Consider the following 25222-nt stretch of genomic DNA (forward strand, 5'->3'; position numbering starts at 1 on the left):
CTATTGTTGTGTTCTGAGCTCATTTGCATAGATGAAAAACCAACAAAGTGGTGGGACTTAATTGTTTAGTTGTAACCACCATCTTCTCACAGAGAAAAATTCTTAGTGGGTTTTACAGAAGTAGCTATGCTGCAGTGGAACATGAGTTTTAGTGAAATCATTCCTGATATACACTCGTGTAGTGCCAGAATCCAGCTCTTTATTGTGAATACCACTGCATCAGTAGCTTCAGTCATAACTGGCCACTCACAGCACCTTGAGTGACACTGAAAGCCTCACTCCTGACTACTCTGAGACTCTTAATGATGAGCTCCAGAGAATGAAGCCTTGCTTTAATGCTTTGCTTATGGCATTAAACAGCTTCTGTGTCAGAAAGACATAACAAGATATACTTGTATTCGAGAGATCAGTTCCATCTTTTACCTAGACCATGTTTGCAGAGAGTTCCCCAGCAGTCTCTGACATGTACCCATAAGGGACAGAACTTTGGTACCAGCCAAGAACCTCAGTCTCAGACCATCTTCTGAGATGGTGGGGGCAAATGATGAGGCAGGCAGCAAGCCTGATAATGGTCCTCTGAGAACGACTTTCAGTTCCCATGAACTAGCAAAGGACTTTAGAAAAATGTTTAAGGCTGTACCTGTTGTTTCAGTTTCTTTGTGGAATGATAGTCGATCAGGGATAGTGACAAAGGGACAGATGTTTCTTCTGTAACTAGAGCAAACAGCACACCAGTATCTGTTGCTGGTTGAATTGCAGCATTTACTTCTATTTCCCAACTTGTCTTGGTTTCATTTCCAGAAGAAGGTTTCACTGCAGAAAAAGAAATGTATAGCATGACAAACACAGGATTAACAGGTCAAGTGAAGAGGCTGTGCAATTCCTGTCTGGAGAAGAGGATAGATGAGTGGGTATATGGATGGACTGACACATTTCTTTTACTCAAAAATACATTCCAAAGGACCTGAACATAAAATCAGAGAAAAAACCAGCATCAGTTTCCTCTTGTTACCTTCTGCATTCTGCTGCCTTTCAGAATGTCAAAGGCCAAGGTTAAGCTATTTTATAAAAGCATTATTTTAAAAAGAGAGATACAAATTCCCATGGCTGTCAATGCAACACATTCAAAGAACTGCTGCAAGATAGGGCATCCAATTTTTTAATCCTTCTTGACTGTCCAAAGATCACTGAGGAATCAAAGTCCAAATCTGACATACAGGAAACATTTCTATGAAAGTCTGTGTTAAACTGAAAAAAGGATATAAGCACAAAACACTGATCACCAGCCTCTCTGAGTGTGAGATATTTCATCTCATCTGCTGAACACTCAACTAAATTCTCTGGCATCATTCTTACTGCCCCTGTGCCCTTGTAATTTAAAAGGTGATGCTGGCTTTAATGCCAGTTGATGCTGCTGTAGTTTAAATTACGCTGGCTACAAAGAAAGATTTCAATCCTCCTTCTGCAACCTCCCTTCAGAGGAGTATGAGCTTTTCTGGTTTACCACATCTTGAAATACAATAAATAAGTTCTTTATAAACCTTACCATTATGAAGTAAAAAAAAAACTCAATACCCAAAGCCAGAGGATTACTGTTTGTACTACAAAAAAAAGAAGATGCAGGTGCTGAGGCCTCATCTTTGCTGTCATCTGCACTTCAGATGCTGCCTTGTCTCTACTTTGCAGCTTTTGAATCCATGTGGTAAACAAGACCATAACAGACACCTGATACTCCTTAATTCACAATGGCACAGCAGAAAAATCCACATAATGATGCACAGAAGCTCCTGCAGAGGAGGACTTGCACATCAAACTAAAATAGATGAGTGGCATTTGTATGGGTTTAAAAATACTGACGGTCGATGGCACATATAAAGAAACAGAATAATTCAGAACAAAGAAAAGGTGCCTTTCTGAGTGTTACATTACCAGGGCCAGGTTTGGTTTGAAACTTGCTATTACTACACCTAGGCCAATTTCATTCAGCTTGTATGAGGGATAGGCTTAGTGTGTCTGTCCCAAGTGTAACTAATAGCACCCAATGATTAAATGGGAATCTAATCTTGGACATTTTGCTACACAGACAATATTGCCTTTCTCTGCATCATAAGCTAAAGATACAGCACTATGGCTTGCAACTCTCCCTTTTCAGCAAAAAACAGTGGATAAGGCTAGAACCACCTATGTTACATGACAGAGAAATGTGAGGCCCCTAAAGCTGAAGATGAGCTGGAATCAGCCTGGATGTGAAATGCATTACTGGAGCTACACAGAGAGAATCTAATCCGTGCTGGGCATATTTGTACAGGCTCTAACCATCATATATAGGCCCTCTTTTGCTATGAACCAGAAATTCAGCTATTCCCTCTCCATCCACAGCTGCCAGTCTGCATCAATCAATACCAAGTCCGGCACCTATTTAATCTTTCAACTGTTTATTAACCAGGACAATAGGTCAGACATAAAAACCAAAAAATAAAGTACTCACCGTAAGTTAGATTAAACATAGCAAAACCTCGGCCAGGATAGAAAGACCCTCGTCCTGCTACAGAAAAACACTGCATCTTTTCATTCATCTTTACGGTGTCTTCGATGGTGGTGTCCTCCCCATTCAGCCAGTTCCATGCCCGCATGCAACCATCCAGCCGAGGGTTTATCTAGGAAGATGAAGCAGTATCTCATGCCTCAAACTACTGTTTAGTGAAGAAAAACTGAGTCTGAGTGCAGAGGAATACCGTGTTATTGGATGATAACTGAATGGGAGAAATCACTTTGTTGTGTTACGCACACACAAACCAAATGGCAGCTGCTCAGGTTGTAAGTTGTTGGGCTTAAGGGAGGGTTGCCTGAGCCACAACATGGGCACGCTACTCCATACACAGCTTGTTCCTTCCAGCTTCCACTTATGCTCTGCTGTACCAAAGGTCAGCATTAAAATGTGAGACAGCATGTACAGAGAAGGCTCCTTGCAAAGCATCTAAATCAGCACTATTACCCCCCAATTAACTGATGCAGAGAGTTAGTTAAATGTCTGAGCCAGGATAAAAACCTCTGGAGTTTTTGGCTCTCAATCCTATACTCAGACCACACCCTGAGCTTAATGTTTCAGACAAACAATGGCCCTGAATGACTTCCTGGGAGAAACAGGAGCCTTCCTCAGCTGCTGCGCTCGCAGTCACAGAGCTGTCAGCTTGTCACATCATTTGGAAATAAAGAGATGCCAAGTGTGGTGGACGTTCAAAGCAGCAGGAGTAGCAACTATTTCAGAAACATAGCAATCATTTCCCTCAAAGAGTGCTGTAGCTTTTATTCATATGCCCTATCTACTTGAATCAGGAGGAAATACAGCAAAATAAGCCTCTTTTTTTCTTTGGATCTTACTACATTGAAACACTAAACACAAACAGCTAAAATCTGATACAATATACACAAAGTACAAACTTTGGTCACAACACAAGAAGTGGCCCCAATGCTGTTTCCAGACATAGTGAGCTAAAAGGTACCCTTACACAGCGGTGTGTCCACTGAGCCCCAGGACACGGTCTCCAAGCTACCGTGACCACTGTTAATTTTCACAGAATCACAGACTGGTAGGAGTTAGAAGGGACTTCTAGAGATGATCCACTCCAGGCCCCTGCTAAAGCAGATTCACCTTGATCAGGTCACACAGGAACATGTCCAGGCAGGTTTTGAATAACACCACAGAAGACTCCACAACTTCCCTGGGCAGCCTGTGCCCTCACAGGAGAGACGTTTCTCCTCATGTTCAAGTGGAACTTCCTGTGTTCCAGCTTGTGCCCGTTAACCCTTGTCACTGGACACTACAGAGAAAAAGACTCACCTCATCCTCTTGACATCCACCCTTTAGGTATTTATAAACATTGATAAGGTCCCCCCTCAATATTTTCCAGGCTAAACAGCCCTAGGATTCTCAGCCTTTTCTCATAAGAGAGATGTTCCCATCCCTTAATCATCTTGGTAGCCCTCTGATGGACTCTCTCCACAAGTTCCCTGTCTCTCTTCAGTTGGGAAGCCCAGAACTGGACACAGTACTCCAGATGTGGTCTTATTAGGGGACAGTATAGTGGCAGGGCAATTCCCTTTGACCTGCTGGCCACACTCTTCTTAATACATTCCAGGATGTCATTGGTCTTCTTGGCCATAAGGCTAATTTTGTCAGGTACTCCAGTTTTCTGTGTCCTAATTCTGCAGGCTAAGGGTGGGATACACCTCACCCAAACATCAGTCAAATAATCCAGTGTCTCACCTTTGCTACCAGCTTAGGCATCCTCTATAGTCAACGAAGACAAAGCTGTACCCAGAAGGTGATAATTTCACCTGTTTCAGGCAGGCTGAACTACTTTCAGGAAGGACCTACTTTAACTCCAAGAGAAGACGAAATCAAGCCCTTCAGGCATCCACAAGAAGATGAGTGATCGTGCAATACTTACTGGTAGAATAAGATCCTTTGTTTTGAAAGGAATGCCTCCTACTGTCAAATTCAGCTGATACAGTCCTTGGTGTAGAGTAAACAGGTCCCCTGAGACAGCTATTTTCATAACTGCATCCCTGTTGACCTTTAAAACCAAACTTCTTTCGAGTTCTTCAACTGAGATCTGAAACAGTAAAATATTGCAAATAGAATAATTCAGTATAAAAAGAAGAAACCTGCAACCTCAACTAAAGGACAGACATCACCAGTGAAACCTCCAAGATGGAGAAATATTTTTTGTCCCCAAGCCTGTCTACCTTTTAAATTACATTCCACATTGATATGTAAGTCTTTACTCTAGAAAGAAACCTGAGGTTGCCCTAATGGGAAAGACCACTGACACTCTTCAAAACAGCTACACAAAAGCACGAGTGGATTAACTACATCACATTTGTAGGTTGTGCTATGCAAAATGTAAATGCAAAACCGAGTTATTAATGAGAAACTTCTTACTGCAACTGCATGTGAAAGGAAAAGCTGGAAAGACAGATAAGATGTCTTTTGTTGGACTAGTGAAAGATAATGCAGAAACCTTCCAGCCACAAAAAAGCCATCAGGAGATGTCGGTTTTGATAGGGTAAAAAAAACGTGTAATAGGCAATAATTTTTCTCTCAAATGGTCTCTGCAAGTTCTACCTCCATATCTCTGAAGAGCTACTTCTACAAAGATTCCTATCAGTGTTGAAATGTCAAAAAAAACTTTCATCATTTTAATTATGACCAGGCTGCACAGAGAAGCACCCTAAAGCAGCCAGCTCTGCAGAGGGAGGGATAGGAGCAGGTGAAGCACAGAACTGACACACAGTAGGCTGCTGAACAGGTCCTGCTGCCTTGGGACCTAGGTCTTGCTGCCAATGGGGAATTCTGTGGCTGTAGCAGAAGATAACCCCTTTCTTCCTATAGAGAAGAAAGCAGTGCACCTCTGCTATTCATACCTTCAACACAGCACTTCCCCTCCTCACTCTGTGACAGATACCTCACCTACTCCCTCTTCCTCCATACGGGTCTGTTCCCTGGGCCACCCAGATTCTGCCTCCATCACCTGTATAGAACCCAATATCTACTTCAGCAGCTGTTTAAACTTCTTCATCTCTCTCCCTGTTGGTAGGCCAGGTCATGAGCATCTTTCCATTTCAAGAGTAGCTGCTCCAAAACTGTTTCCGTCAGCCATGCTGAGCTTTCGCTCTGTGGCTGTAACATAAAGGACAAGAGCATTGAGCAGGTTTATACCTGGACCCTCCCTTTGAGTTACAGCCTTCAGTAGTGAAGTACAAGGGAATCTGACAGTGAAAATATTATTCAGAGACTATGAGACTTTCTTTCTTCTCCTGTGGATTCCAGTACAGTCTGGTTGCTATTGTTAAAATGCTGTTTATGCCCGGCGTGTTGCTCTGTACTGTGTCCTACAGGACGTGATTTTACCTATCTGAAGCTTGCTTGTTTAAAGTGACATCTGTAACTCCTGACTGAATGTCAGGGAGACACACAAGCCAGTCTCAAATGGGTTTTGGGGGGCACTGGCAGGCTGTAAAGTCCACTCAGGTGATGGGAACGTAAGTTCTCAGGTCCTGGCAGCCACAGCTCACTTGGCTTAGCTACAATGATTATCTAGCTAAAATCTCAGCGGTCACCTATGCTAAGGGTCACCACTGCTCTTATGCACTGAGGTGCAGAGCATCCCAACTAGTTGGTGCAGACCATCTCCCTGCTCCTGGCACAGAGAGCAGGCAGCATTGGGGCAAATAGGAATGGGTAAAAGCTGGTTGCAGTGATGCACATACTGTTCTTCTGAGAAGAAATCCTGCAGCTTGCAGGGCCACCAAAATTCAAGGCCTTCTAAAATGGTATATTAGATTATACAGAAAGTAACAACATAGAAATTTTTAAAAGGAAGTCTGAGTTGTTAGTTGCTCCTGATCATTGATATAAACAAACTCAAATCAGTGGAAATCATCATAGCAGAAGGGGCTAATCCCTGTGGAGGCTCTTAAATTCTAGTTTAGGAAACACATTCTGCCTGTATCATGCTGCTCTCCGGCAGTTTCAGCTTTGGTTCCTTCTATCCAAAGCTGAACTGATCACCTAAAAACCTACAAAGCACTACTAACACCTACAAATCAAAAGGGGAGGAATTTTGGTAGTCAGCAGACTGCTCTAATTCCTCCTGCCTGCCACAGTGAGCATGGGGACATTCAGGTATGCAGTTCTCACAGCTAAGGGTTACCTGTAAGGGCAGTCAGTTTTGTTTGGATTCATGCCCTGTGTAACTCGTAGCACACAGGCAGCCTGTCCACTGCTGAAAAGCGAGTAGACAGCACTGAAAAGGGAGAGGACTACAGGCAGCCGCAGGGTTAAAGTCAAATACCAACCTGCTTGCAATTGCTTAACCTTCAGTTTTGACATTCAGCAGTGCAAGTAAGTTATTTTTGCTAACCATGCTGTCCTCAGAGCAGTGCTAAATTAAACACTGCAAATAAGACAGAATTACGACACTTTTCTTTTGGCAATGCAAAACAAACAGACGGTGAGTGTGTCCTCGGCTATCATCAGTTCATACCTGCCACTTTATCCAGCTGGAGCACACACAAATAACTACATTAGAAGCTTTCCCTGAGGCTTGCTTCTTTGTGTTTTCAGTGCTGGGAATGGTCATTTAAAAAATAGTTTAGGAAGGCCCAACATTAGAGAAAGCACTTGGGTAGAAATATTGGCCTGAAGTTTTGAAAATGCCTCCCTAGTTCCATAAAAGTATGTGTTCTGGTTTTGGCTGGGATAGTTAATTTTCTTCCTAGTAGGTGGTACAGTGGATTTAGTGTGAGAATAACATTGGTAACATACTGATGTTTTAGCTGTTGCTATGTAGTGCTTATCCCAAGTCAAGGACTTTTCAGTTTCCCATGCTCTGCCAGTGAGGAGGTGCACAAGAAGTTGGGAGGGAGCCAGGACAGCTGACCCAAACTAGGCAAAGGGCTGTTCCATATCATAGAACATCATGCCCAGCATAGACACTGGTGGGGGTAGCCAGGAGAGGCAAATCACTGCTTGGGGATCAGTCAGTTGGTGCTGAGCAACTGTATTGTGCAGCACTTGGGGTTTTTTCCCTTGAGTTTTATTTCTCTCTCTCTTTTTATTACATGCCTTTATGTTACAATTATTACTATTATTCTATATATTATTGTTATATTTAATTTTAGTTATGAAACTGTTTTTATCTCAACCCACAAGTTTTACTTTTTTTCCCTGATTCTCCTCCCCATCCCCCTGGGGGTGGGTTGGTAAGTGAACAGCTGCGTGGTGCTTAGTTGCTGGCTGGGGTTGAACCATGAAGCCATGCAACTTTTGCTCAAGACACCAAAACACATATACTGCTGATGTTTTTTCTTAGTTTTAAATAGCCATTGTTCTTCCATCTGATGAAAGTTAAATAGTAAATTTACTGTTTTCTCACAATCCCTACAAAGTTCTCCCAAGTATCCAAACTCCACTATTTTAGCTCTAACCCTAATTAAGGACTTGGTCCTGTACATAGTGAAGTCCAGAATAAAGCTCTCAAACTGTATTTAAGTCTGGACTATGACCTCTGAAGGTTTTTGGGATTGTGCTTCACAGTGAGTGAAGCTGAAAAGTGCATATAAGTCCACACTTCAAATGTGTGGCTACATGTTTTATGGAAGGAGACAGATAGAAAGGAATAATCCCTCAATGGGATTTCCCCAATTAAAAACCATGTCAGACAGTGGTAAAAGAAGAAATGAGGGAGGGGATAACACAGAGGAATAGATTTATATAATTCAGTCATACAGATTAAATGGCATTTATAGCCAGGGGTGACACTGGATCTTAAGCAGAAGAGAACAAAGTAGCTGTAGGGTGGAGGTAAACAGGTAAGAGAACAGATAAGAGAAAGGAGAAATCAACAGCACACCAGCAACACAAGCAGCATCCCCAGTCTCAGAGGTGAGTCATCCATGGAATCAAAAGACTAAAGGCTCCTTCCTTCTGCTGCTGCTCAACTGTGGGTAAATCCTTCTGCCTTTGGTCAGTATCAGGCACAACATTAACACTTGAAATTTGGAAGACAGGCACCAGAGCTATGGCCAGTAACCCAATCCAAGAATCACTCCTGCACCAGCAGGATGCTCTCTTCTTCCCTCATGCCATAGACTGTCTCCAGCAGCTGCCAGATCCTGCTCAGTCCACACACAGGCAGTACTTCTGGCTGCAGGGGCACTTCTGGACTCCTTTGGCATGGATCCTGTCCACCTCCACCCCACAGCACCCACAGCTCAGTCTGCACAGTCCCAAAAATCTTGGGGAAAGGTTTCCAGTAGATTTATAAATCAAAGAAGCACAGAATTGTTTGGTTGGAAAGAACCTTTAAGATCAAGTCCAACCACTAACCTCACACTGTCAGGCCCATCACTAGATCACATCCCTCAGCACCTCACCTACATGGCTTTTCAATATCTCTAGGGATGGTGACTTCATCACCTCCCTGGGTAGCCTGTACCAGTGTTTAACAACTCTCTTTGGAGACAAAATGTCAGTCTCTCAGCAAACACACAGTGTGCATTGCTGCAGCAACCCGGGCTGGGCAATTTCCTGATTATGATGTTACCTGGGGACAAAAGTCTTGACACTGATGGCTGGCAGGAAGCCAATAATTCTTGCCTCAAAGTTATACTTACTTCTGTCATGCTGCCTTCTCTCCCTGCAGAAATCAAGCATAGTCTTTTCTTGCCCTGTAACTCCTATGTTTGAGCATTTTTGTATTACTTGAGGAAAGAAAACACACTTCATCTGTCTCTCCCAAAACTAACATGGCAAAGTTCGTAACTATTTCATAATGAGGTCTGGCACTTCACAAGTATGTTACATGCCTGTGTTAAATGCTTTAGCTTGGTAATGACTGCTTCTTGGGACTCCTAAGTCTCCCCAGGGGCATCAGCTCTGTTTTCAGATCTTCCACCCTCTCTGTGTGGGCAATTACAGTTGCCATATTTCAAATGAGCAGAGGAAATCTTACAACAAATTTAGTAAGAACTGGCTTGAGGCTATTCCTACCTGTAAAGATAGAGCACGCCATATATTTTATCTACAGCTTTGCCAAACCTCTCCATTTTGAATTTAAAATTATTTCAGTGACAGTACAGGAACTCAATTAAACATCACCTCATCTGCTGGAAACATTATCAAATGTCAGCACTTGACAGTGAATGCACTCAAGGATTTCTTTATTTTTTCATAAGAAACACACTTTTTCCCACTTTGCTTTTTTTTTCATGTGTTAATTCTAACTTTTTTCTATACCTAGAATTTAAAACAGAAAATTATTCACAGTTGCCAGTATCTGCATTTGTCTCATATGCAAGTTAGCCGAGAACTTCCCACCCACTCCCCTAGAGACACATCAACTTCAAAGTCAAAAGATCTAATTGAGTAAGAAAAAATGAAAGGAGAGGAAAAGGCAGAAGCAATAAGGCATACATAACTTTCTAATTTACAGTAGATCATACTACAGGATTCTTTTCACGATCCTGTCAACAAATGGTAACACCAGGAGATGTTCTGTGAGAGTGGAAAGAACACAAACCTGTACAAGTTCCAAGAGGCATCTTCTCGTGAGATGGCTGGGGTTATGTTACTAGCAAACAGAGAGGATCTAATAGACCCCAATATCATTACAAAGGAAATGGTCTATTTTGTATATAAACAAGCCTGAAGACTTTAAAAAAAGGATGCTGTAGCATAAGAGATTTCGCATTAGAAACATGCAGACGAATAAACAGAAGCAACTGCACACACCAAACATCCTTGGAAGCTCCCTTACAAGAATGGCTACAGAGCTCCTTCCCTCTTACTCCCTTCCAACTCTCATCCACAGGGTATCTTCTCGAACTGACCTGAAGTCAGCTCAGCACTGCTGCATCTCAAAGGCACCATGTCTGCTCTGTTGTGCAAATCAGTGATGTGGTCTAGTTTACAACAGATATAAAGTATAATTTGATTTGTTAGGAAAAATATCTCCTTCTCACCTGAGAATGTACAATGTACCAGCACAAGGTGCTGAGGGACATGGTTTAGTGATGGGTTTGGCAGTGTGAGGTTAGTGGGTGGATTCGATGATCTTAAAGGTCTTTTCCAGCCATAACAATTCTATGATTCTACGCACTGAATGGATAGAACGGTTGGAAAAGCACCTTCTCAAGACACAAAGGCTGTCTGCACCAGAGCCCCTCAGGTGCAAGCCAAGAGAGGACAAGCTCTCAGCAGCGGCCTGGACTCACCGTCTGCCACATGCCGTGGTTGATGAGCGGCCCGCTGCTGGTCACGCGGCCTATCCCGTTGTACTTCAGCTGCAGCTCCAGCCGTCCTTTGCGCAAAGCCAAGAGTACCCATGTACTGTCTTGATGGCCTCCAGCAAAGAAAAGGATACCTTCAGGATCAAAGGTTCTAAAGTCGAACTCAGCCACAAGTCTGACCGCACAGGTGCCAAGAAATAAATTAGTTATGCAGAGTTCAAAAACCACAGACTACTTTCCATACAGATAGCATCAATACTAGCAGTTATAAAGCTCTGTTAAAACATACTAGCTGCGCTCCCCAAAAGACTTAAGCTGTGAAGACAGGTTTGAAAATAGTGTCCAGAATAAAGAATACATCACTCCACTTCAGCAATTACCCTAGGAGCTCTGTGGTCAAGGCTGCCTTTCTCAGTTACTGGTTTGAATAATGTTTTGCCTTACAGGACTCCACAATCCAAAGAAATTATGATGATTATAAGGCTAATTGTTATTGTAATGACTTTACTCCATTAAAGCCAGGCAGTGCATTTGGCTGTCATTCTAAATTGTCCTCACCTCGTCAGCTGTCTCCTCTTGAAGCGCAGCCTGATGACAGGAGTGCCGCTGAACAACCTCCCCAGGTACATGGATTTAACACTTTTCCCAACAGCAAAAGGCACACATGGCATTATGTTCTAGAATCAAAATGCATGTTTGAGTGCTTATTCTCCTCACAGAGCTGAAAGAGAATCAGAGAGTATGCCTCCTCTTCTCTCAGGTAGTTTCTATACATGTAGTAGGCTAGGGCACTTTAAAGCTTAGACTCTCAAAATGCTGCTGTTTTGGTACTGAGGACATTTCCTCTTTCCTTCTCTTCTCCCTCCTATCTGCCTTGGAAGAATTGTTTCCTGTTACCAAATGAAATCATACCCATAGGGCACAGCATGAGGTTTTCAACTGCAGCATTGTGTCTGTGTGGTAGTTTGAGTCCCAGACCCACTACAGTCTGCAACAAAAGATATGGTAAGAACTTGCTGTTAGCTGGTTCCCACAGAGTCAGCCTGTGGCATCTACCTCTAATGCCTGGAAAGGATCAAGTGCAAGTGCTGGTCTGTAACTTAGACCATGTTCCCTGAGACCTTTGCACCATCCCACTGGGTCTAGCTCAGAAAAGCTTGTGAAGTCAGGGGTAACTCATAGCGAAACACGGGGCTAGCAGGACTACCACTGGCATGCTTTTATTTGGAATGGGAAAAGGAGAAGCCTGAGAAGACAGACTTGCAGGAGAAAGTTTCTTTTCAGGAGAGATAGTGTCCCCAGCTCATATGTCTTGTCCAATACGACTCTCTCCTGTTGGTCACTCAGCTCAACCAGTTTTGGTCCAGAGCTTCGTCATTTATTCTTAATTGCAATGTAAAAGAAAGGTCTGTTCTGCAGTTACAGCAATGAAGACCAGCATACCTCACATGTATTCATGTCCTGGGAAAGTTTTACTCCCCCTCTGCCATCGCAGTGACAGGTATAACTCCCTGGCGAGTTGACACAGGTTTGTTCACAGAGATTTTCCTCACATTCATTTATATCTACACAAAACCAGCAAAGAAGAGAGGAGAAAACAGAAACTGAGTTTGTTTAAACATGAATCATCTAGGGGGAAAAAGGGTTAGGAGTGCTGTTTTGTAGCACCTTTCATTTGCATGTGTCCAAGTGCTCCAAAGCCAGTACTTACTTTATGCCACATCCTTACAGCAGTGAAGAGTTAGAATTAGCATCTGCACAAATCTATTTTCACAGACAGATTCCAGCTGCCCAAAGATACACAGAAAGTCATTGGGAAGGCTGGAAGCAGAGCTCAACTCCTTGTCTGCTGGTGCAGAGCCCTGAGCTTTAACTTCAAGACAAGATTTCCTCCCCTCAGGCCCCTTTTGCTATGCCTATGCTGACTGGCTCCTGTTCCTTCAACTCAGGTTCAACTCAGGGACCTTTTTCTTCATTGCCACTCAGCAGCTGGAGCCTTAACAGACAAGTAAAAGCTGAGCTTCTCATTCATGATTTTCTTTCTTTTTATTCCCCTTCCAGCTTGTTTTTATCTGTTTCACAAACAAATGCAGGAAAACAAACTGTGATGGCCCACAGGGATCTCTTCAGGCAGAGATAAACGTTTAGAGCCCAGCAGGGCTGGTTGGAGTGTTATTCAAGTCATTATGTTAACTTAGACAAAAGGCAAGAATGCTAGCTTTGGAACAGTTTCAACACTTACTCCATTGAGAAAGCCTGCAGGCAGTGTAGCCAGCAGAACTGTGCATGGTTCCAATGCATATTAAGCTCCTAGTTCAGAGTAGTATCACAAGACAGGTTTTGAAAGAACAACAGCTACTGCTCTGTAACTTTTATTGTCCTACAAAGAGAGACAGCAACATGCACAGATGCTTCTGAGCTTCCCACAGATCTTGTAATAAATTCAAGAAATCTCAGTGCTCTGGCTCATACAGCTTGATTGAAGTCAGCAAAGGTAACTCCAAATTCAATGAACTGCAAACTTGATGAACTTAAAGATGACCACAAAATGCAAACTCACTCACAAATAGGGAAATTGAAATCCAGCATGAAAGTAAGATTAAAAAAATCCCAAACAACAAGCTTTTTACTGAAGCCTGAAATGAAATTTCTGGAGTTTTACAGATTTAAATAATGTAATAAACACTAACATGATGTTTTTCACAACCTTACCATGACAAGTCTTCTTCACATCGTTGTACTTGTAGCCTGCATCACAGAGACATTCATATGAGCTTACTAAATTTTTACAATGAGCTTCTCCACAGATGTCTGCTGATGCTGTGCATTCGTCTATATCTGCAAAACAAGCAATGAAACAACACAACTTCAGGTGAGTATAATCACTTCACTGTTCTCATACTGAAGTGGGCCAAAAGATCACAGAATCACAGAATCTTAAGGGTTGGAAGGGACCTCAAAAGACCATCTAGTCAGAACCCCCCTACCAGAGCAGGCCACCTAGAGTAGGTCACACAGGAACTCATCCAAGTGGGTTTTGAATGTCTCCAGAGAAGGAGACTCCACAACCCATCAGGGCAGCCTGTTCCAGTGCTCTGTCATCCTCAGTGAAAAAGTTTTTCCTTATGTTCCTTTGGAACTTCTTCTGTTCCAGCTTGTACCCATTGCCCCTTGTCCTATCATTGAACATCACTGAGAACAGCCTGGCTCCATCCTCCTGACACCTGCCCTTTACATATTTGTAAACATTAATGAGATCACTACTTAGTCTCCTCTTCTCCAAGCTCAAGTGCCCCAGCTCCCTCAGTCTTTCCTCATAAGGGAGATGCTCCATTCCCTTCATCATCTTGGTGGCCCTGCACTGCTCCAGCTGCTCCCTGTCCTTCTTGTGTCCAGAACTGGACACAATATTCCAGATGCGGTCTCACGAGGGCAGAGTATTGGAGGAGGAGAACCTCTCCCGACCTACTGCCCACAGCCCTTCTAATACACCCCAGGATGCCATTGGCCTTCTTGGCTACGAGGACACATTGCTGGCTCGTGCTCAATCTGCTGTATACCAGGACCCCCAGGTCCCTTTCCCTCTAACAGTTCATTCCGCAACCTGTACTGGTACCTGGGGTTATTCTTTCCCAGATTCAAGACTCTACACTTGCCTCTGTTGAAATTCATTAGATTGTTCTCTGCCCAACCCTCCAGTCTGTCCAGGTCTCATTGAATGGCAGCACAGACTTCTGGTGTGCCAGCCACTCCCCTCAATTTAGTACCATCTACAAACTTGCTGACAGTGCCCTCTGTTCCCTCATCAAGATACCAAAGATCCCCATATTATTTTCATAACTGAAAGACTGAAACAACAGTATATTTAGGAATCCATCTTTAGGGTTAGATGGCTGTAAGAGGTGACTTCAGGCTTTCAAAGCCAGTCTTTCTTTAAGCTATTAACCACTACTGGAAAAAAAAAAAACAATGCAAAGTAAGCCTGGGGGAAAAGTGTTGAACAAAACATCTCCCACAACATGGGTTGAAACTGCAGGTTAAAATAGCAGCAAGCAGAAACTGAGGAACGGCAGTATGTGTTTTACCAAAACACTGAAGAAACACACAGCCTTTGGAGCATCACCGATTTCTGTTGTCCCTCTTAGACAGGCAAACAGCCATTTGCACACATTCACAAAACTAAGATCTAAATCTTCTAATGCGAAGTAGAAATGGGGAATTAAAGTAGCCCAATTTGTCACAGAGAACAAGTCATGTCTAAGAGATGTTGCAGAGTTTCACCATGAAGGTAGGCAATGGACATTGCCTGGACATTATGGACTGAAGGTCCATAAAACCAACCAAGTGTTTTTCTAATTTGTTAACTAATAGCTAGCAGAATCCTGGTGCTGACAAAACACTTGCAGTATACTAAAAGTTTAATATTTAACTTTTACTTTCTAGTACATGTTAAAACTGCAACTGCCTGTTACACTTTGGGATTTTCCCATGTAGGAGTGAACTGGCCGATGTCTATCTAACACACTATGTAGCCTAGTCTACAAATCAACAGACAAAAACTAACTCTTTAGTGTGTTCACATGGTGACAGGCATAAACACGAAGCTGACTCTTCTGAGTGTCTGCTCCCATTAGAAAGCAATACCATGTCATCCACAGTCATCACTTTTTACAGTGGAAGGGACAGAGAAGTAAAATCCTGCTCTTTGTCTTTTGGCTGGTAGCATTAGACGATGTTCAGGTCAGGTATGCAAACTGTTTAGAAATGGGTTGTCACATCCATCTGTAAAGGCTTGCCTTTTTTTTCATGAGCTACACTTAACAGCCACCTGTGATCATTAATGAGCCTGTGCCTCAGCATGAAGACTCTTAACACTTTTAAAATCTCAGTTGCTTAAGTTTTGGTTCTGTAAATTCATTCTGCAGTTTCAATCAGATACTTTGGATCCTCGCTTTCTGTGCTCAGCTGCTATGTGAAACAGCTGCCAACCTTCACTGGGACCTTTCTACAGCTATTAATATTCAGTCACAGTGAACTTATGAATCTCTGTCTGAATTCATTAGGTGCTGCACATACCCAAATTTAGAAAAACAAAATGAGACATACAAAAGAAATCAAATGGCTCGCACACTACAACACCATGAGACTGGAAAGAATCGTAACAATGCATCTGGCAGGCCCTTCCTCCTCTCCAGGGTATGAGGGCTGACCAGCTACTCCAACTTAGCACAATCCAAGCCACATAGCCTCTGTGATTCATGCCTCAGCCATGATATTGGAGAGCAGCACGGTGCGACCGCTGCCAAGCCCAGACTTGCGGGGCTGGCTGGAGCACTCAGGACAGTCCCTGCAGAGTGAGGCTAAAAGGAGCTACCAGCCAATCTCTACTGGGCTAGGGGCTGCTCGATGCAACTCAGCTCCCTGAAATGCAGTCACATGTCACTGAAGCAAACTGAGAGGTCCAGAAAAGCTCACCTTCACATGTTCTGCTGTCCTTAAGAGTGTAGCCACTGTAGCACGAGCAACGGTAGCTGCCCAGCTTGTTGAGGCAGAGCTGGTTACAGCCACCATTCTGCGTTCTGCACTCATCAACATCTGCATCAAAAGAAAGTATTACAGTCAGCTTTTCCCCTCTGCCACTCATCTGGAGGGTCACAGTAGGATTGGCATAGGGAAAGAGAAAGACCAAATGAAAAACACCATTACAGTTGCAAATCAATGATTACAAAAAGCACAAAGAAACCACTCAAACATTTCAAGTACATTAGCTCAAATTGATGTAATTAAAACAGACAGACAAAGAACCATAACTGAGTATCTCCTTCACAGTTCTGAGAATGCAGAAGAATACCTTTAGTTATTGTGGAAGAAACTTGTTTGCAGAATTATATAGCTAATGTGTTCTATATCATAATGAACATAATGATACTATAACCAATAAGTTTAGGATGAAAGTTTTAAATAAAACAAGAACAATGTATCCTAACTACTACAGAATTCATGAGATCTCAAAAAGTTTTCAGTTCACAGCTACTGAGCACTGAGCTGAACTATACTTCAATGAAGTCAAGCAGCAAATGTCTGTTAAATCCAGCAGTCTGGATTTTACCCTCCATCTGCCCAACCTGCTCGTTATGTCCTGCTTGTATATGGGACTCTAGAGATCGCTGATGAGTAGAACAGCACATTTCATGGCATTTTATAAGAAAAAAAGAGGGGATATGCTTCAGACTGATCAGTTGCTGAGCTCTCAAAGCTGATTGCATACTGATCAGTCAACTGGCTCAAATGCTTAAATAAGCTGCTTTGAGTGATCCCGTAATCTCCCCAGAAATATTTACATCAGAAGGAAAGGCTTTGGATCTCCTGCTGTCTTGGTTGACACAATTCTGGTACTGGATGAATGCGACTTCTGGCAATTACTTAATATTGAGCCTGACAGGAAACTTCAGAGATAGAAGGGGGGGGAAAAAAGGAGATAAAAAAAATGAGGGAGGGAATAAAACTCTCCTAAAGGAATAGAGAAAATTATCTGGGGGCCTGGAACTTCTTGCACAAAAAGCTTCTGCTGAAATATTCTCTTTGGAGTTGATGGAAATACAAAGCGAGCTTAAGCAGATGTGGAATAAAGTTCTACTAATAAGGAGGCTTTAACAGACTCATTTCATCATCAGACTCAGACCCTGACTTGCCTGCTGAAAGCCACAGTTTCCATTGCAGGGATGCTAAAAAGGAAAATGGGCCAAGCCCCTCTGGTTCGTCTGTGATTTGTTACAGGGTTCACAGCAGCAGCTATGAACTTTGTTTCTATGACTTTGTTTCTGCTGCCCCTTTGAGGAGTGGGACAGAAAGTTGGAGCATAACTTTGTAGATTATCTTGCCAAGACCAAGCTGAGATCCACTAAAGTCACATAAAGATGTTGACTTATCTAATTCACAGAACGGTAAGAACATGAGTGGGGTGTAATCTAGCTTCAATTCTGAATTGTGCAGCACAGTATCAGTCACCACTGGAGAAATATGGCAAAATCCAAGTTTGTTACAAGTAAAAAAGACAATAAAATCCAGTTACCTTTTTCACATGTTTTTCCCTGCCAGCCAGGCTTGCATTCGCAGTAGAAGTCCCCCTGGAGATCTTCACATTTGACAGTCCCCTCTTTGTGACAAGGATCAGGAGAACACTGGTTTGGCAAATCTGATTTGTGTAAGGAATAAATTAAAAAGAAATCAACCCAAAATCAGTACAGTGATGTCACTAACAACCAGGTGTCTCACTCTCATTACAAGTCCAGAAGTTTAAACAGTAATGGGGAATCACTATCAGAAGTACTCACACCTGGCAGAACTGGAAGCTAGTTCTTAGTGTTCACATGCCAAACAAGCTGTGCCAGGAATTTTGCTGAGCACATGCAGTAGAATTAATTTAATTGCAAAAGGAAGCAAGCTACCACCTTCATAACTGAAGGAAAATTCAACAAAACAACTTAAAGTAGCTCATTTTTAAGAAGGTTAATTCTAGTCTTCTTAGTTTTGGGAAAAATAGAATGCAGGTAGCAACTGAAGTACTGAAGGAAGGGTGGGCACTCTTTTCATTACTTTGGGTAGTTTAACTGAGGATCTTACCAGTGCTGATAGATTTGTGGCAAGAAAAGGTTTATATCTGAAATTTTTGTCAGAGCAGTCCAACTTGGGCTTTTCTATCACATAGAATGAGAATATTAACAGTGAAAGAATCACAAACCACTGATCCAGTTTACAGGCAGCACAATGCTCCTGTGAGGGCAATACAGATTAAGTCTGTCACTGATTTTTAAGCCAACTTCCAATAGTTGGCCATTGATTTCCTCTATACGAAAGCAGCAAGACAGTAGTCACCACACTTTGGAAAGGATTGGAGGAACAAATATCAAACTACTGTGTAACTGCCCAACAAATGGAAGTTACCTGAATTTGGACATTACCCATCTACCTACAAAACACCCAGGGACAGTGCTTTACAGAGATAGCTAGAGGAAGGATACGAGAATATCCTTGTCCTCACAAAAAAAAAGCAGTTGGTAGCTATCATGTACCTGTTATACCAATGTTCTAGATCAGTGATCTTCGAGAAACATGAATATGTGTGAACTGTTTCCACAAGCTTAACCAGAAGGAGCAGTGCAGGAGCTCATTCTGTAGACTGCAAAGTTCATCTAAGTTGAAGGACCTGTTTCCATATTGCCTCTCAGCAGTGGGGTTCAGGAGAGACAGGGCACTTCTGTGCACCTTCTACATTTGGGTGAACTTTAGTCACAGTACAATCTGCCATGGAAACCACTTTCTACAAAGAACATTTGAAACTGACCAGAGCTTCTGCAAACCTGAATGAACAGGTTTTTTGAATGCTCATTCACAATGGGACTGAGCTACACTGGAGCAGTTAAAGGGTCAGTCCTGCTGACTTCTGGGTACATGGAATGCATTGGAAAGGGGAGTCCTATAATATGAAAACATGATGTCTAGGCTTCTCTTCTGATGAACATACATGGCAGCTTCCAGTGCCTGACCAGCTGTGCCCTGAGAGTGGGACTGGCACAGCTACAAAGCAATGATTCTGACCAACTCTTTTGGTGCATGATACAGTAACTGCAGCTAGCAGTCTTTAAAGGAAGAACTGTCATTAGCAAGGCTTTCTGCAATTCTACAGTCTTGGCAGCACATCCTTAAAACTCAGCATGATACAGGACATGCAGCTAGAAGTCTTTAAAGGAAGAACTCCCATCACTAACAATGCTTTCTACAATCTTATAGTCTTAGCAGTACATCCTTACAACTCAGGAGAAACCCAATTCAGTGCAGACAAATGAAACAGTTTACAACTGGATGGGTACATTTTAGAGCACCTGATCAGCAACAGCCCACTGCAGACCAGGTTTGGCCTGTGAAACTAGATTTGCAGTGCAAGAAGTGCTCAGTGGATATATATCAAGCAAGCAGCAGCAGCAGAGGCCCCTTTCATACACTGTTTCTGCTGAGACCAACATTCAGTAGACCAACATCCAGTTTAGACTCTTCCTGATATTCTGCAACATGACTTGTGAATTGATGGGCATATGGGGTGGCAGGGAGGCATGAAGGGAGAGGAACTGTTTGTCAAGCAGTAGCCCCATCAAATTGAGAGAAGAATTGGATTAACTCCCATTTTTGTCAGGATTACACTGCTTTTCATGTAAAAGAAAACACAGCTACAAGGGCTGTCTGAACATCCACCTGCCAGAATAACTCACAGTTCACTCATGCACTGCTGGAAGTGGAGGAGTTGAGGAAGGACAGGCCAGGTTAAGGCAGAGGTGAGCTCCAACAGTAGCTTTGATCAGCACATTTCTTTTCCTAGACTGACCAGTAAAGTGTTTACTATATACAATTAACAGAATGGTTTAGGTATAGTAAACCAAGACTGAGTTTTTTGAAGTAGCACAAACTAAGCATCCCAGACATGGCAGTGTTTCCAAAGTCACATGATGAGCAAAACAAGTCAAGAGGATTTTATGTTTTATGTTACTTATCCGGTTCTTCTGATTCTTTCCCTCACACCAGATTCTGACATGCTTTGTGTGCACAGGTGCAAATAACGCTGCCCAGCAGAATACCACCCTACTGCAACTCATGACAAATGGCAAGAAGAGCCATGGACACTTCTGTCACAGCAACACTGTGCTGAGAGTTTTCCCCTATTATATGAGAGTTTGAGAACTCATGAAACAGTCTTCTACTTTCCTGGTACTTTCACAGCTGTGTAATTCTGCCAATTTCATAGAAGGTGCTCCTGAGTTACATCATTGCAAGAGAAAATGAGCTTCTGTTTCCATTTATTTGTATGACAGATTTTACTGGAGTTTTTAAAAGTGATGAAGAGAATGACCTTCTTGTGTGCTTTGAGGTCTGCCTAGTAGCACATGTATAGCTCGTAAGTGCAGAGAGAACAGAACTAACAGTTCCATCTTTGAAGTCTGAATGGAAGCAATACCTTACCTAGGCATGCTGACAGTCGCTTCCCATTCAGTTCTCTGTACTGTCAATTGATTTTTTGATAGTCACAGGACTGTGCAAATTAAAACTTCATTGGGAAAATGAAGGGTATAGAAAAAAAGTGTGATGAGGAGCAGCTGCGGGAGATGGGAATGTTTAGCCTGGAGAAGAAGAGGCTGAGAGGAGACAATCACTCTCTACAACTACCTGAAAGGAGGCTGTAGCAAGGTGGGGGTTGGTCTCTTCTCTCCAGTAATGAATGATAGGATGAGAGGAAATGGGCTCAGGTTGCACCAGAGGAGCTTTAGATTGGAGATTAGGAAGAACTGTTTCACTGAGAGGGTTGTTAGACACTGGCACAGGCTGCCCAGGGAGGTGGTAAAGTCCTCATCCCTGAAGATACTTAAAAGACACATAGATGAGGTGCTGAGGGATATGGTTTATTGATGGGCTTGGCAGTGTGAGGTTAGTGGTTGGACTTGATCTTAAAGGTCTTTTCCAACCAAAATGATTCTGTGATTATGACTATGACACTCACTATTAAAAAGCAGACACACATGACCTAACAAAAATGCCACAGTGTTTTTTAAGGCCACATGCATCTTCATTTCCAAAAAAATCCTGACAAGTGTTCCAAACTCTTGCAAAACCAAATCCCTAGTTCCTAGCTGACCTACAGGATCTCTTTTAGAAAAAGATCCAGTACCGCAGACCAAAGTACAGATATCTATGTGTAAGGTAAGCATGCATCTGCAAAGCAGTTGTCTGAAATTCTCACTGTAGTCAGTGAAGATCTGGTCAGTATGATAAATGGAGTCCGAAGAGTGATTCAGTTCTCCCCAGAGCAGACACAGTTTGTCAGTGGAATCCCTCTGGAATCACTGACTGCAGATTAACTCTCCACTGACTCTGATGGTAAGTAATACTGCTCATGCAGGCACCTATGCTGCAAAACATCTGCATCTACCTCTCCAAAGAGGTAGAGCCTACCTGTATCCCCGATCTAAAGATCTTATGAAACTAAGAATCCTCAAATACTCTGCTAAGCTGTCTAATTACTGTCACAGTTAAGATTTGTACCTTATCTTCAGTACAAACTAGTCTAGTTGATTGCCCTCTACACCTTAGGTGATGCACTATCTTTGTATAATAGATTAAAAGGGCCTTGCACTACCTTGTTTTGAGAGGAGAAAGAGTGTTAAGAAACAAAACCCCACAGAGCTACACATAGCCTTTTGGCAGCATCTGTGTAAAAAGCAAAGGCCCATTGGAATTGGCCAAGGACAGAGCCTGTCATTATTCCAAGCTCATTTCAGGCTCCTTCTCTGTTATTTCTCCTGTGAATTGACAACAGCTAGCCAAAACTCAGTCATTTAAAAATCTTTAATATTTTAATGGGGGAAAATATTATCATTTTATTTCCAAACCACTGCATCTGTAATGAGCAAAAATCCCTAAAACCAATTACCCAGCTTTTATTTTTACAGACTTTTTCATCACTACCCTTTAGACTTGCATTTCTAAAACACAGATTAGCTGTTTGGAAGGAGTGTTCTCAGTTGATACTACCATTTCCAGCAGAAAATCATGCCTCTTTGCTGTGTCACAGGCAAAGGAAGCATTTAGCCTCCCATCCCACTTTGAACTAGGTGGCATATCACAGCTGACATGAGTACCATGAGTCCAAGAATTCCCAGGTCAGAGGACTCTAACATCTGTAAGTGATAGTGCTGTGTTATAGGAAGATAAGTCTTCACATACCATGTATGAACCTTGGAATCCACTCTTAGAAAAGGTTGCTGTGATCCAGTTTATAAATGTGAAAGGCCAACTGAACCCTGGTCCTGCTTTGGTAGAACTGGTATAAGCACGTGACTAATCCAACTTGGTCACAGCAAGAGACTGAATCACAGGGGTAAAAATTAAAAGAAATATACATACATGTGTTTTTCTCCCCATTTGAACTGATATTTAGAATATTTATGCAGCTTTATACCTTTGGCAATACTGAGCTTCAAGAGGGAACTGGAAAGGTATTGGAAGAGTTCATTAAATTCTGATTTTCAGTGTTAGTGATTAACAAAGACCCTTCCCTCTCTACATGGATACCAGTCTGACATCCATATTGATTTCAATTTTAAAAGGTTGCAATATTTAAAGCACAGTCACACAATGCATGAAACTGGCCTCAATGTAAAGAAGTCTGACACAAGCCTGGGTTTGACTTTAAGATTTTTTTTAAGATTCCTTAATAGAGGTGAGCTGAATTTCACAATCAAGAGAAAAGAAAACAAAAGGTCAAGTATAGTGTACAACCTTATGGTAAATCCCATTTCTCAGATCACTCAGACCTTGGGAAACTGGTGGGAAAGAAATGTCTTGTATCTTAAAATACCAAAGCACTGAAAGATAACAGTGAGGTGACAACAGGTTATAAAAGGGGTAAGGTCTTGTTTTGCTGCTCAGATAGGACAAATGGTATGGAGTCTCAAGCCTACAGAATTGTAAAGCCAGTACTAAAATGCTATCAGAAATGGAGCTGGTTGAAGTGGTTCCACTCCTTCAGAAGGAGAGAACATTAACTGTGACACACAAATCAAAAATGCTTACTGTGAACACATGTAATGAAATCTGGACTTCTTATGTATGGCGACCCGTATTTCTGAATACAAGCTGAAGAACAGAAAACAAAATCATTGTTATTATAATGAAGACATGGCAGTTGTTCAAAGCATGTAAAATGATACCTGACCTGCTAGAGGGTGGACACAAAAATCCATGCAACATTATAATCTCCCACATGCCTTAAAATTCCTAAGTTCATTAGAAATGTTTAGCTTTGATGTACAGTAGAGTCATAAGCCATCTGAAGAGGATGACTGCATAGCCAGATGCTACTGTGATTCTAAAAGCATGTTTGTACCTACTCAAATGTGACCTACTAAATCTCTTTCAAAAAAACCTAAAATGCACATGGAGCTTTCTCAAACTGTTGGCATTTGTCATCTTAAGTACTGTGTAGCAAACATAAATTGAAAACAATACGATGCCACAACTATGATACAGTCAACAGAACATGCCAGTGGTTCAATCAGAAAGGCACTTCTTTTTCTTTTTAAATACAGAGATGGAAGTAATTAAAAAGGGAAAAAGGTAGAAGACTTAAAATTATTTACTAATGCTGCAAGCTACAGATATGCAACATCAACAATTTAACATACAGAAAACACATGACAAATCTCTGTATGCAAATCTATACATAAGTTAAAAAACACTTCAAAATCATATAAGGAATAAATAATCTATCTTAAAAGTTATCAATGCATGTTTATTGCAATCAGATTCCATCACTTTCCTTAGCAGAGACTTCAGCTTTGACAAGCTCCAGTGTTAGGCATCCACACCATCGCTGCCACAAAATTAAAGTAGAAGCTTCAACTCACCCAAGTATTTCGGGTAAAAATATTCCTGTAGGAGAAAAAAATAAAATAATCAAAGATTCATTGAATAGTATTTGCTTCTATAGGCATACTATTTAAGAGTAGCTGTTAGCTTGGTGGTCCTCCACAGCAGTTGTTTAACAATGCCCAAACACCAACATGCTATTTTCTTTTTGTTCAGAGCCTGAAGCAGCACAGTGTCGTACATGCATTTTGTCTTTTCAAAAGGAAGGACAGCTCCAGCCTCAAGGTATTTTTTTACAACAGTTGACCTGGGAAGTTGTAGTGGCTGAATGTGGAACCACTTACCCACTATCCAAGAGGTAAAAGTGCCGATGATGGCATGAGGTAGGGGAAGGAAGAGGAATCTAGAGATGAAATCCCAGAGGGAAAGTACAAAATCATTTAGTCATCTAGTGCCTCCATGAAGGCCCTATGCCGATGCAGAATGTGGGCAACACCCTAACACCATAACCACTAACGAAAAAGGGTACCTTTTCCTGTCACAACAAGCACCCTACAACTCTAACAGCAGCCAATCCATCACATGGTGGAGACTGTCTGCTCAAAGAAGGGAATAATGAAGGTTTGCAAGTGAGGGGAAAATTAGCACTCATTAATCTCAAAACAAACACTGCAAAAGCCATTCCCATTCCTCTGTGGTACATGGCCATGCATTACCTTCTGTCAACAAATTGTGGCCACTGAGCAACAGCAGCAGTTTGCTGATATGATGTGGACCTAACCTTGCACAGTAGAAAAATATTCAGCCTGGTGAGGCCTTGCCAGTCGCATGAGTGCTGGCACCAAGGGAGAGAAACTGTAAGAAAATGCAGCAGTGCTGCATGGAAGGGTGGGAGATTGGCCTAAGCTTATCTTTAAATCATATCCTTAGAAAACATACCAAAAAATCATGGCCAGGAAAAAGCATTTCTTTCCAATTTCACTTCATATTAGATTTCATGATGTATAAGTCACTA

The 25222-nt window shown here is 42.1% G+C and overlaps 1 protein-coding gene across 1 annotated transcript in view; it reads right to left on the minus strand.

The window, feature by feature from the left end:
* GAS6 (growth arrest specific 6) overlaps window positions 1–25222 on the minus strand; it is a 43377-nt gene that overhangs the window by 4857 nt on the left and 13298 nt on the right. The window contains exons 3-13 of the mRNA XM_062020568.1: window positions 24246–24270; window positions 23413–23475; window positions 17867–17989; window positions 16270–16389; window positions 13507–13632; window positions 12238–12359; window positions 11353–11471; window positions 10780–10969; window positions 4452–4616; window positions 2489–2657; window positions 641–813 (exon numbers count right to left, since the gene is read on the minus strand). Of these exons, the coding sequence (XP_061876552.1) occupies window positions 641–813; window positions 2489–2657; window positions 4452–4616; window positions 10780–10969; window positions 11353–11471; window positions 12238–12359; window positions 13507–13632; window positions 16270–16389; window positions 17867–17989; window positions 23413–23475; window positions 24246–24270 (1395 nt within the window). The remainder of the gene's footprint in view (window positions 1–640; window positions 814–2488; window positions 2658–4451; window positions 4617–10779; window positions 10970–11352; window positions 11472–12237; window positions 12360–13506; window positions 13633–16269; window positions 16390–17866; window positions 17990–23412; window positions 23476–24245; window positions 24271–25222) is intronic.

This window comes from Colius striatus, chromosome 1, assembly GCF_028858725.1.
Source record: "Colius striatus isolate bColStr4 chromosome 1, bColStr4.1.hap1, whole genome shotgun sequence".
Taxonomy (NCBI): Eukaryota; Metazoa; Chordata; class Aves; order Coliiformes; family Coliidae; genus Colius; species Colius striatus.